The sequence below is a fragment of the Cherax quadricarinatus genome, chromosome 9 (assembly GCF_038502225.1).
Source record: "Cherax quadricarinatus isolate ZL_2023a chromosome 9, ASM3850222v1, whole genome shotgun sequence".
In the NCBI taxonomy this organism is placed as follows: domain Eukaryota; kingdom Metazoa; phylum Arthropoda; class Malacostraca; order Decapoda; family Parastacidae; genus Cherax; species Cherax quadricarinatus.
The window spans coordinates 53301924-53315440 of record NC_091300.1 but is presented as its reverse complement, the minus strand read 5'-3'; the positions used below and the strand labels follow the sequence as shown (position 1 = coordinate 53315440).

General features: G+C 44.2%; 1 protein-coding gene across 4 annotated transcripts in view; it reads left to right on the top strand.

The window, feature by feature from the left end:
- Positions 1-13517, top strand: part of tefu (Serine/threonine-protein kinase tefu) — an 844515-nt gene that overhangs the window by 520397 nt on the left and 310601 nt on the right. For all 4 annotated transcript variants that reach the window (XM_070083426.1, XM_070083425.1, XM_070083427.1 and 1 more), the window contains exons 34-35: positions 7051-7226; positions 9706-9866. In XM_070083426.1, coding sequence (XP_069939527.1) covers positions 7051-7226; positions 9706-9866 — 337 coding nt within the window. The remainder of the gene's footprint in view (positions 1-7050; positions 7227-9705; positions 9867-13517) is intronic.

Genomic DNA, 13517 nt, shown 5'->3' with positions numbered 1-13517 from the left:
TAAGGGTAAGGGTGCCAGTAAGGGTAGGGGTGCCAGTAAGGGTAGGGGTGCCAGTAAAGGTAGGGGTGCCAGTAAATGTAGGGGTGCCAGTAAGGGTAGGGGTGCCAGTAAGGGTAGTGGCGCCAGTAAGGGTAGGGGTGCCAGTATGGGTAGCAGGTGCCAGTAAGGGTAGGGGTGTCAGTAAGGGTAGGTGTGCCAGTAAGGGTAGGGGTGCCAGTATGGGTAGCAGGTGCCAGTAAGGGTAGGGGTGCCAGTAAGGGTAGGGGTGCATGTAAGGGTAGGGGTGCCAGTAAGGGTAGGGGTGCCAGTAAGGGTAGGGGTGCCAGTATGGGTAGCAGGTGCCAGTAAGGGTAGGGGTGCCAGTAAGGGTAGGGGTGCCAGTAAGGGTAGGGGTGCCAGTATGGGTAGCAGGGGCCAGTAAGGGTAGGGGTGCCAGTAAGGGTAGGGGTGACAGTAAGGGTAGGGGTGCCAGTAAGGGTAGGGGTGCCAGTATGGGTAGCAGGTGCCAGTAAGGGTAGGGGTGCCAGTAAGGGTAGGGGTGCCAGTAAGGGTAGGGGTGCCAGTATGGGTAGCAGGGGCCAGTAAGGGTAGGGGTGCCAGTAAGGGTAGGGGTGACAGTAAGGGTAGGGGTGCCAGTATGGGTAGCAGGTGCCAGTAAGGGTAGGGGTGCCAGTAAGGGTAGGGGTGCCAGTAAGGGTAGGGGTGCCAGTATGGGTAGCAGGTGCCAGTAAGGGTAGGGGTGCCAGTAAGGGTAGGGGTGCCAGTAAGGGTAGGGTTGCCAGTAAGGGTAGGGGTGCCAGTAAGGGTAGTGGTGCCAGTAAGGGTAGGGGTGCCAGTAAGGGTAGTGGTGCCAGTAAGGGTAGGGGTGCCAGTATGGGTAGGGGTGCCAGTAAGGGTAGTGGTGCCAGTAAGGGTAGGGGTGCCAGTAAGGGTAGTGGTGCCAGTAAGGGTAGGGGTGCCAGTAAGGGTAGGGGTGCCAGTAAGGGTAGTGGTGCCAGTAAGGGTAGGGGTGCCAGTAAGGGTAGTGGTGCTAGTATGGGTAGCAGGTGCCAGTAAGGGTAGGTGTGCCAGTAAGGGTAGGGGTGCCAGTAAGGGTTGTGGTGCCAGTAAGGGTAGGGGTGCCAGTAAGGGTAGTGGTGCCAGTAAGGGTAGGGGTGCCAGTAAGGGTAGTGGTGCCAGTAAGGGTAGGGGTGCCAGTAAGGGTAGGGGTGCCAGTAAGGGTAGTGGTGCCAGTAAGGGTAGGGGTCCCAGTAAGGGTAGTGGTGCTAGTATGGGTAGCAGGTGCCAGTAAGGATAGGTGTGCCAGTAAGGGTAGGGGTGCCAGTAAGGGTTGTGGTGCCAGTAAGGGTAGGGGTGCCAGTAAGGGTAGGGGTGCCAGTAAGGGTAGGGGTGCTAGTATGGGTAGCAGGTGCCAGTAAGGGTAGGGGTGCCAGTAAGGGTAGGGGTGCCAGTAAGGGTAGGGGTGCCAGTAAGGGTAGTGGTGCCAGTAAGGGTAGGGGTGCCAGTAAGGGTAGGGGTGCCAGTAAGGGTAGGGGTGCAAGTAAGGGTAGTGGTGCCAGTAAGGGTAGGGGTGCCAGTAAGGGTAGGTGTGCCAGTAAGGGTAGGGGTGCCAGTAAGGGTAGTGGTGCCAGTAAGGGTAGGGGTGCCAGTAAGGGTAGGGGTGCCAGTAAGGGTAGTGGTGCCAGTAAGGGTAGGGGTGCCAGTAAGGGTAGGGTTGCCAGTAAGGGTAGGGGTGCCATTAAGGGTAGTGGTGCCAGTAAGGGTAGGGGTGCCAGTATGGGTAGTGGTGCCAGTAAGGGTAGGTGTGCCAGTAAGGGTAGGGGTGCCAGTAAGGGTAGTGGTGCCAGTAAGGGTAGGTGTGCCAGTAAGGGTAGGGGTGCCAGTAAGGGTAGTGGTGCCAGTAAGGGTAGGTGTGCCAGTAAGGGTAGGGGTGCCAGTAAGGGTAGTGGTGCCAGTAAGGGTAGGGGTGCCAGTAAGGGTAGTGGTGCCAGTAAGGGTAGGGGTGCCAGTAAGGGTAGTGGTGCCAGTAAGGGTAGTGGTGCCAGTAAGGGTAGGTGTGCCAGTAAGGGTAGGGGTGCCAGTAAGGGTAGGGGTGCCAGTAAGGGTAGGGGTGCCAGTAAGGGTAGGGGTGCCAGTAAGGGTAGTGGTGCCAGTAAGGGTAGGTGTGCCAGTAAGGGTAGGGGTGCCAGTAAGGGTAGGGGTGCCAGTAAGGGTAGGGGTGCCAGTAAGGGTAGGGGTGCCAGTAAGGGTAGTGGTGCCAGTAAGGGTAGGTGTGCCAGTAAGGGTAGGGGTGCCAGTAAGGGTAGGGGTGCCAGTAAGGGTAGGGGTGCCAGTAAGGGTAGGGGTGCCAGTAAGGGTAGTGGTGCCAGTAAGGGTAGGTGTGCCAGTAAGGGTAGGGGTGCCAGTAAGGGCAGGGGTGCCAGTAAGGGTAGGGGTGCCAGTAAGGGTAGTGGTGCCAGTAAGGGTAGGGGTGCCAGTAAGGGTAGGGGTGGTAAATAAGACACATAGGCAACAGTTAGGCATCTTTATTCTGAAACGTTTCACTTACACAGTAGGCTTCTTCAGTTGAGTACAGAAAGTATGCAGGAGCAGTAGAGATGTGAAGATGATGTAATCAGTCCATGAAGCTTGAAGATGTGATGGACTGATTACATCGTCTTCACATCCCTACTGTTCCTGCCTACTTTCTGTACTCAACTGAAGAATAAGTAAATATGTAAGCAAGTTTATTCAGGTATACACAAATACAGTTACATAGAGTATCATACATAGCAGAATATGTGTAGAGAACCTGGGATAACCCAAAAAAGTCAAAGTGACTTATTTCCATTGGGGTCCTTTTAATACCTTATTACTTTACTTAGAGGGAGATAATATTTGTTATTATACTATAAAGGATATATACTAGGAATAAGGTAAAATGTGTTATTTACATTTACATGTGTTTTAGCTAAAAAATAAAAAAATTCTCTTCCCTTTCTGTCGCTACATTCATCAGACACCTTTTGGCAGTCTTCTTGAACTGGTTCATGCTATTACTGGCTTTGACCTATGCAGGTAGACTGTTCCATTCCTTTATTGCTGTACAATAAAAGGTGTTTGACGCCTGGCCACTGACTGTGGGTACTACAAAGTTGTGCTCTCTCCCCCTAGTACTATGATTGCTTTGGTTCCCAACCTTGACAAAATTGACAGCAAGATATTCTGGACATTGTTTGTGAGCAATTTTATAAACATGATTTAGCTTCAGTTGTTTTACTCTGTCTTCAACATTCAGCATATCCAACTGCTGTAATTCATCCTGGCCTACATGTTCTCTTGGTCCCAGGTCCAGGATGAATCTTACCATTTTGTTCTGGGTGATTTGCAGTTTATCTTTCAGTTTTTTTGTTAAGGCAGAGTACCATGAAGGGCAAGCGTAGTCCATATGACATTGTATAAAGGCTAGACATAGGGTCCTGCAAGCCTCAGTAAGTAGACATTGTGCATGTCTGTAGAGGAACTTCAGTCTGGCATTCGCTGTCTTTACTATACTGTTCCCTATTGGTTCTCCTGACATGCATGGGTCAAAGGGGATGCCCAGATATTTTACTGTGGAAACTGAAGTGATGGGTTCCCCATTACACCATATGCGTAGGCATTTCACCATAGGCAAACCGTTTTGGATTAAAGATGCCTAAATGTTGCCTATATGTCTTACCAACTTGTCGGTATTGTATGCCATTTTGATATTCACAAGGGTATGGGTGCCAGTAAGGGTAGGGGTGTCAGTAACAGCACTGAAGTCCTGGGTGAGCCACAGCATCCACCTCTGGGTTCACTGTGCCCAGAGCACTTCTATGCTGTAAACAAAAGCTCATACTTTTTCAAGGTTTGGGCACAGGTGTGAGTAGTAATGATGAGAGTAATGCAGACTTTAATTTATCAACTGATGACCAGTCAAGTGACAATGATGATAATTATTCACCTATGAAGCATCAGTATATATGTGGTGCACGCAGTCTGGCAGAGTCCTTATTGTTATCCACAAGCAACATTGTGAACCATGGGACTCAACACTGATAACAGATAGCGATAGTGAAGATCATAGGGTTTCCACTGTCATGGGCAGTGGGCCTTGTGTAATGCTGGCAATGCATGTGGCAGCAGCAGCAGGTGAAACAAAGGCAGCTGGCACCAGCCCAGGTAGAGAGCCATTCCCAACACTCTTCACCCCAATGATCCCAAGCTGTGTCCACCGCTGTGTCCACCGCCTCCTCCTCCTCCTCCTCCTCCTCCTCCTCCTCCTCCTCCTCCTCCTCCTCCTCCTCCTCCTCCTCCTCCTCCTCCTCCTCCTCTTCCTCCTCCTCCTCCTCCTCATCCTCCTCCTCATCCTCCTCATCCTCCTCCTCCACCTCCTCCTCCTCCTCCTCATCGTCCTCCTCCTCTTCCTCCGCCGCCTCCTCCCTCCTCCCTCCTCCCTCCTCCCTCTCCCTCCTCCCTCCTCCCTCCTCCCTCCTCCCTCCTCCCTCCTCCCTCCTCCCTCCTCCCTCCTCCCTCCTCCCTCCTCCCTCCTCCCTCCTCCCTCCTCCCTCCTCCCTCCTCCCTCCTCCCTCCTTCCTCCCTCCTCCTCAAACTCCTCAAAATCATGAAATTGATCTTCACTGACACTTCCATCTGTGTTAGAGCATCACTTGGGAAGAGCAGAGTCCCAGATTTGCTGGGGAGTCACATATTTCTTACCGCTAGACATGCTGAGAAAGGAGGACTGAAATGGTATTCCCACAATGCACCACTGGCTCCCCGATTTTTTTTATATGGTGCCCACTGACCATGGAGACCCATTCTCTCACATGTGGCCCTACCAGCTTTCTCCTGCTTGATTTGAAGCCGCTAGAATTTATGCGTATAGATACGTCAAACACGGTATCTCCTATGACGTATATATACGACCGCGACAGTCAAGGGGTTAATGGTCTGAGATGATTTATTGTTATTGAGCCCCATGCACAAAGTCCATAGGTGAGATGGGGTAAATGAGTAAGTGACATAGGGCCAGGAGGGCTGAAGATGTGAGTAAACATGATGACTCAGTCTTGTTGCTCTCTCTGAGACAGAGAGCTAGATGGATAGACAGATAGTCAGGGAGCTTGACAGACAAACAGATAGACAGGGAGCTTGACAGACAAACATATAGACAGACATGTTTGTGTACCAGAGAAAACAAAGTGAGGGCCGACGCTCATCAAATGTCAACTCTTATCTTATGTTATCTCATCTTACTACTTCAATGTCAGGGGTGGACCGAGGCTTGTTTTACATGCTTCAAGGGAACTTATTATTATGTATAATTATTATTACATCTTCTTCGTCTTCGTCTTCTTCGTCTTCGTCGTCTTCTTCGTCATCGTCTTCGTCGTCTTTGTCGTCTTCGTTGTCTTCTTCATCGTCTTCATCGTCGTTGTCGTCGTCGTCTTCGTCTTCGTCTTCTTCGTCTTCTTCGTCTTCTTCTTCGTCTTCTTCTTCGTCTTCTTCTTCGTCTTCTTCTTCGTCTTCTTCTTCGTCTTCTTCTTCGTCTTCTTCTTCGTCTTCTTCTTCGTCTTCTTCTTCGTCTTCTTCTTCGTCTTCTTCTTCGTCTTCTTCTTCGTCTTCTTCTTCGTCTTCTTCTTCGTCTTCTTCTTCGTCTTCTTCTTCGTCTTCTTCTTCGTCTTCTTCGTCTTCTTCGTCTTCTTCTTCGTCTTCTTCTTCGTCTTCTTCTTCGTCTTCTTCTTCGTCTTCTTCTTCGTCTTCTTCTTCGTCTTCTTCTTCGTCTTCTTCTTCGTCTTCTTCTTCGTCTTCTTCTTCGTCTTCTTCTTCGTCTTCTTCTTCGTCTTCTTCTTCGTCTTCTTCTTCGTCTTCTTCTTCGTCTTCTTCTTCGTCTTCTTCTTCGTCTTCTTCTTCGTCTTCTTCTTCGTCTTCTTCTTCGTCTTCTTCTTCGTCTTCTTCGTCTTCTTCTTCGTCTTCTTCTTCGTCTTCTTCTTCGTCTTCTTCTTCGTCTTCTTCTTCGTCTTCTTCTTCGTCTTCTTCTTCTTCTTCGTCTTCTTCTTCGTCTTCTTCTTCTTCTTCTTCTTCTTCTTCTTCTTCTTCTTCTTCTTCTTCTTCTTCTTCTTCTTCTTCTTCTTCTTCTTCTTCTTCTTCTTCTTCTTCTTCTTCCACATATCCAAAACATTGCTGAGACCTATAAACACTTTGTATACATTTCAAGACAATAGTAGATGGCCAAGGCAGGTGTAAATGCCCACCTGTCAGTGTCTTTGGGACAATTTCAGTACATAATACTAGTGTCAAAACAAAGATTGGTTATGAAATGACAAGAACTAGTATAAATTGTAATTATCAGAACATAAAAAAAAAAATGTAATATAAAAATAGAAGAAAAGGTATATTGGCAACACTTCTGCAAGCGGCGGGACTCGATGTTGCCGTCACGTGAGCATCCAGTGCCAACTTCTCGGCCTCATATCTCTGTAAGTGCTGACCCAAATTTTTTTTATCATATAACACTTAGAAAAATATGCTCTTTATTTCCATAAAAAAAAACGATATTTTTATCTTTCAAAATATTCGGTCCAAACGTGTATATACATTTGGACCATTTATGGGTTAATTTCTTGGGCGTAGTGAGTAAAAGGTGTTAATGAGAGGTTTAACTGTACATGTATTGATGCTGCATCATATTATACCAGCCTGGCTACATTATTTGTGCCCTTGGTGTACTTCTATTTAACCCATAAACGGTCCAAGCAGATCTACGTTCACATGTGTAGTGCTCCAAAAGGAGATCTACGTTTTTTTTATGTATTTTCAAATATAACACAAAAAAAGTAGATCAAAGTTTTTTACACGTTTTCAAATGTAAAAAAAAAAAAAGTAGATCTACTTTTTTTTACATGCTTTCAAATGTTGAAAAAACGTATATATACATTTGGACCGTTTACGGGTTAAAAGTACAATCTATTTATCTTAAATTTCGGGTTAAAAGTACAATCTATTTATCTTAAATTTTGAAAATAAATTTGTTTCTGATTTCAGATTTCTTATGAGCGAAGACATTAATGTAGTGTTGGCAGCAGGTTCTACATTGCAAAAGGTGTTGTCCACTAAAGAAGGATATGATTCTTTTCGTGATGTTGGACGTGCAGTACAGGAGGAGTTGATCCTTCTCTTCCCAAGATCAAAACCAAAATCAAATCTTGCCCATTATTCAGGTATGGTTTTGACTGATATTAATTGCTTAGGGTAAGTATCATATATATATAATGCAGATTTTTGTAAATGGTTAGGATAAGTCTCCTATACATGTACAGGAGGACTCCACTTATATGGCAGGTTAGGTTCCAGGCTGTCACCGTAAAGCAGAAATTGCCCTTTTTTCACTTATAAATTCATATAAATGCCTGATAACGCTCATATATTTAGTTAGCAATAGAAGTAGGCATAGAAAACAATATAAAAGTAAAATGTATATGTACATTACACTCATTACTTACCTTAACTCTTTCTAATCGACCACACTCATAGCTATTTCAATAGTATTCCTTCTGTTCTGTCAATTGGATACAAGAAACTGCCTGTTTATCTGTTTCACCTACCTAATAAAGTGATCAGAAATTGGTAATTTGGCAAATTTCACACATTCAGAAATTGCCAATTTAAAAATAGGTTCCAGAATAAGGAGTACAGACATTCCTGGCACTAAAAAAAAATTTTCCTCTGTTTCTTAGTCATGTTTCCAGGCCCCTTCAGGTTGGAAGGAGGGAGTAAACGAGGTTTTGTGGGCGAGGGGCTTGGACTTCCAGCAAGCGTGTGTGAGCGTGTTATAAAGGAGTGAATGGAGATGAATGTTTTTTGGGACCTGTTGAGCTGTTGGAGTGTGAGCATGTTAATATTTTGTGAAAAGATCCAGGGAAACCGGTTAGCCAGACTTGAGTGCTGGAGGTGGGAAGTACAATGCCTGCACTTTAACCCTTTGAGGGTCCATCCCATAGTTCTACGGCTTTGAAGCCGGGGTCCGCGCCATAGTACTACATCATGAGCTCAGCTCACTGAGATAAGCTGTGAGTGGTAAATTTGGCATAATGAGAAAAACAAAATTGCAACCACATTTGTGTATTAAAATATCAAATTTGCAGTGTATTTTCGTATGTTTTTTATGGTTGTGTTCATGATTTCTTAAGTCTCATTTGATAGAATGGAAGATAGCTATTTCTTTAGAACTCCATTTTTTCTATCAATTAAGCACAAGAAACTGCCCATTTACCGATCTCAACTACCCAATAATGTGGTCAGAAATTTGCAATTCGGCCAATTTCACGAAAACTAAAAAATATGACAATTTCAAAATAAGGTCCAGAATGAACAATGCAGACATTCCTGGCTCTAAAATAACATTTTCTTTGCTCATCAGTCGTGTTTCCAGGCCCCTCTGATATTACTCTTGCTTTCTATTTTGAATTTTTATTCAAACAAAAAATAGAAGACTTACTATTATGCAGACTACTGCAATACTGTAATAATTGTATAAATAACATCAACCCATTCATGACTGCATATTAGAATGGCTAGTTGGACATTTATTGGACAATGACATCATTTGTTTACTTTTGAACATTGGCAAAAATCAAACATTTCCCCTACTTTGAGCTCCATTTCCAGGTTCTTTTTATAGTAAAACCAATCAAAATCACCTCTATTTCTATAACATGTTTTCCATTCTATCAAATGAGACCAAGAAAACGAGAATACAACCATAAATACTATACGAAAATAGACCACAAAGTCGGCATTTTAATTAAAAAAACGGTGAGTTTTTTTTTTCTCATTATGCACTGCATGCTCCAGGATTTTTTTTATATGGTGCACACTGACCACACAGACCTATTCTCTCACATGTGGGCCTACCAGCTTTCTCCTGCTTGATTTGAAGCCGCTAGAATTTATGAGTATATATACGTCAAACACGGTACCTCATAAGACGTATATATACGGCCACGACAATCAAAGGGTTAAACATAGCAGAGAGGATGAGGCCAGAGGCAGTGGATGTGTGGTGCCTGAGTGCAATGTGTGGTATGAATATTATGTAGACAATTCATAGTTCAGAGATTTAAAGGTGTGGGGTTACTAAAAGTAATATCCAGAGGGCTGAGGAGGGGTTATTGAGGTGGTTTTTACATTGAGAGAGGATGGAGAGATAAAAAATGCTGATCAGGAGGATGTATAAACCTGAGGTGGAGGAAAGAGGGGTAGGAGTCATAATAGGAAAGGTTAGAAGGAAGGTGTTAAGTTGGTTTTAAGTGCTATGTTCTTGGACATCCAATAGGCCCATGTGAGTGTGTTAGATAGGAGTGAGTGGAGGCAAGTGGTTATTTCATTTGACATGCTACTGGAGTGTGAGCAATTTAACAATTGTGAATGCATTCAGGGAACTGGTCAACTGGACTTAAGTCCTGGAGGTGGGAAGTACAGTGCTCCTATGGTTGACTGGTGATTTTGTAGTATAATGGGTCATATGAACTATCATGTTAGCATGCTTCTAGCAAGACAATTATTGAATAAGTGATAGTGTAAGTGTTTATACTTTGTTAGGTCACCCTACCTCAGTGGGAGACTGCCAGAGGTTTTAAAAAATTTAATTGTATTTTATTAAAAGATTTTTTTTACACATTGCACATTTTGCTTTTTCAGAATTAGATGCTGTTGGTTATGAACTTCTAATAGGAAATTATGAGGTGTGGTGTAGTGGAGACAACTATGAAGACTGGGTGACACACCTGGCATGTCAACTTATTGAGGCTGGCTGTGGCAGTGAAATTATCTCTCAAGTATTACCTGTGTGTAAAGTAAAGGTAATATACTTATTCTTTTATAACTTGCCTTTTTTCTTCAAAAAGATAGAGTATAGAGGAAATTAATATGTTTTGATATTCAAAAGTTGATGTGTATAGATGAGTCTGTGAAAGAGAGGTGTTATAGAATAGAAAAAAAAAGAAAGGTAGGTGAAGTGTTGAGGTATCAACAGAAAGAAAAAAGTTTGTTGCAGAGTATAGGGGTACCAGACCTTTTATTGGGATGTGAGGCATGGGTTTGAAACATTGTGGTGAGGAGACTGGGGGCAGTTCAAAGACTGAAGGAAATACTGTTTTTTGCAAAGAATTCAGTGCATAGAAATTAGAAGATGGTGTAGTTACTAAAGGTATAATCCAGAGGGCAGAGGAGAGGTTGTTGAGCTAGTTTGGACATTGCAAGATGACCAAGATGGGGTATACATCCAGGGTGAAAGGAAGGAAGGAAGGAGGGATACAGGTTGTCCTAGGAAGGTTGGAGGGAGAGGGAGGGTATATATCCAGGGTGGAAGGAAGGAAGGAGGGATACAGGTTGTCCTTGGAAGGCTGGAGGGAGAGGGAGGGTATATATCCAGGGTGGAAGGAAGGAAGGAGGGATACAGGTTGTCCTAGGAAGGTTGGAGGGAGAGGGAGGGTATATATCCAGGGTGGAAGGAAGGAAGGAGGGATACAGGTTGTCCTTGGAAGGCTGGAGGGAGAGGGAGGGTATATATCCAGGGTGGAAGGAAGGAAGGAGGGATACAGGTTGTCCTAGGAAGGTTGGAGGGAGAAGGAGAGTATATATCCAGGGTGGAAGGAAGGAAGGAGGGATACAGGTTGTCCTAGGGAGGTAGGAGGGAGAGTGTGGAGAAAGTCTAAAGTGGTAGGTGCTCAAACATACAGAAGGGGGGGGGGGGTGTTAGACTGGAGTGTGTGTAGACATTGCTTTGAAGGATTTGAAGTTCTGTTGGAGTGTGAGCAAGGTAATGTTCATGAAGGGATTCAGGGAAACCAGTTAACCAGACTTGAGCCCTAAAGGTGTGAAGTATTGACCCTGTACTTGAAGGAGGGGTGGGAATGTTGCAGGTCAAAAGGTCATTTCAGTTGTGATGCTTGTGTACTTTGTGGTGGTGTTGCTTTCTACCAGGTACAGTCATTTTTATTGTGATGTGTACACACTTTGGTTCACCTTTTGCTTCTGGGAAATGACACTGTCAAAATGTTGTTTATATTTTGTGATCACCCTAATTTTTTTCACAAAATAGTGTTTTAGACAGTATAATGATACTTTATACTTATATAACAAACAGTACTTGTGTACAGCCTCTCCTCGCTTAACGATGGAGTTCCATTCCTAAGACCACGTTGGTCAATGAATTCGTTGCTAAGTGAGGAGCATACAGTACTATAACAGTAGTGGGTTTGTGTCAACCATCTTTGTTATTGTTTTAATATCACCTTTGCACCATTTATAATATTTCTGCTATTTTTAAGTGTTTATGCAGTATTGTACTGTTTATTGAAATAAACAGATTAAAAGAAATCAGCTCTTATATAATTTATTTAAATATGAATACTTGTCAGAAAGCCTTTTGTAAGTCCGAGGTGTCGGTAAATGAGTACGTTGCTAAGTGAGGAGAGGCTGTACTGTACTGCTATGTCTCCCATAGTGCTAGAAAGTAAAATACTGATGTTGCCCCCATATGTACTCTAATTCATGCAGCCCCATTTTCTTTGGTATATGTATAGTAAATATATTCAAATTCAAATTCAATTCAAAGTTCATTCTCTATAAGGATTACAATGCTGAGTTTACAGAATTTGGTTATTGTGTGGTTTACATGTAGTAAAATAATAATTACAGAGTGTACCACTAGAACACCTAGCATGGCTAGGCATTTCGGGCAGACTTAGATTAAATCTTAAGTTTAAAATATTACAAAATTATGAGGTAAGTTGGTATTATGGCTAAGTGACTAAATACTAGTTTGTGAATTTAGCAATGTGAATGCTTTTGTTTTGGCACTATACATAGTTTCAGTATTGGAGTATCACAGGCCAACTTATGACTAGTTAAGATTCATTATTTAGAGATTGAGATTGATATTTCTCTTTATGGTCAAATGGGTGAGTGAGTGTAAGTGTTAACCACCAGGTGGTATTCGTGTAATTAGTTGACAGGGTGTATCAGGGAGATAAGATGTTTTCTGATGGTAGTTTTGAAGGTGATGAATGTGTCTACAGTTCTAGAGTTTTCAGGTAGGGTGTTCCAGATTTTAGGGCCTTTGACATACATTGAATTTTTGTAAAGGTTTAGTCGGACACGAGGAATGTCATAGAGATGTTTGTGTCTGGTATTGTGCCTGTGGGTCCTGTCACAACTATCAAGAAAGCATTTTAGGCCAAGGTTAATATTGGAGTTTAAGGTCCTGTAGATGTAGATTGCACAGTAGTAAGTGTGGATGTACTGAACAGGGAGTAAGTTTAGATCTATGAAGAGTGGGGGGGTGTGTTGCCAGGGATGGGATTTAGTGATTATTCTTACTGCGGCTTTTTGTTGGGTTATTATTGGCTTTAGGTGTGTTGCTGCAGTTGAACCCCAAGCACAGATAGCATAGGTGAGGTATGGATATATAAGTGAATGGTATAGTGTGAGAAGGGCAGTTTGCGGCATGTAATATCGTATCTTGGAGAGGATCCCAACCGTTACGGATACTTTTTTGGTTATGTGTTGGATATGGGTGCTGAAATTCAGGTTGTTGTCGAGGTATAGGCCTAGGAATTTGCCCTCATTATGCCTGGCAATTAGAGTGTTGTCGATCTTAACCCTTTCAGGGTCCGTCACATAGATCTACAGCTACACGTTGAGTGTCCAAGCCGTAGATCTATGCCAAAATTCTAGCGCCGTCAAATTTAGCGCAAAAACACTCATAGGCCTACATGTGAGAGAACGGGTCTGCGTGGTGGGTGTGCGCCATAAACAAAAAATCTAGGCGCCCGCATAGCATTGTGGGAACGCCAGCTCAGTTACCCTTGTTCACCATGCCTCGTCGCAAGTCAGCTGTCAGCTCTCACTCCCTGGAAAATTGGGACTCTCCTCTTCCTATCTGATAGTTCTGACACTGATGGAAGTGGAAATGAAGACGAATTCTACGGCTTTGATCAGTTAGTGACTGAAAAGAATGACCAGGATATCGATAATAGTGCAGAAAACCCTGACGATCCTCAACCTTCTACCTCTGGTGTGGGCACTCGTGACTCACGGTCGGTTGTTCCTCAACGCAAGAGAAAACTAATATTTTCGCGTGGCCAGGCCTCTGACTTCAGTAATGATGATGATAGTGACGTGGATTGTGATTTTATTGCGCTCGACGATCATTCGAGTAGTGATAGTGAGGAATGATATTCACCAGTGAAGCGTCGGTATGTTCGCCGCCACATGCACTCGGGTAGTGTACCCTATGCTGTGCCCAGGGGATGGAGTACATCCCGGAGTACATCCCGTGGCCCAACACCAGTTTTAGGTAGTGATAGTGAGGATGATGTGGCTACACTTGGCAGGATAGACCACAGGCATCAGTGGATGGTGTTAGTGGTGATGGTAGTGGCACCGCCATGTGTGACTCACCAGGCCACGCTGGGACCCACGCTGCTGACTCGTCAGTTCAAGGACAA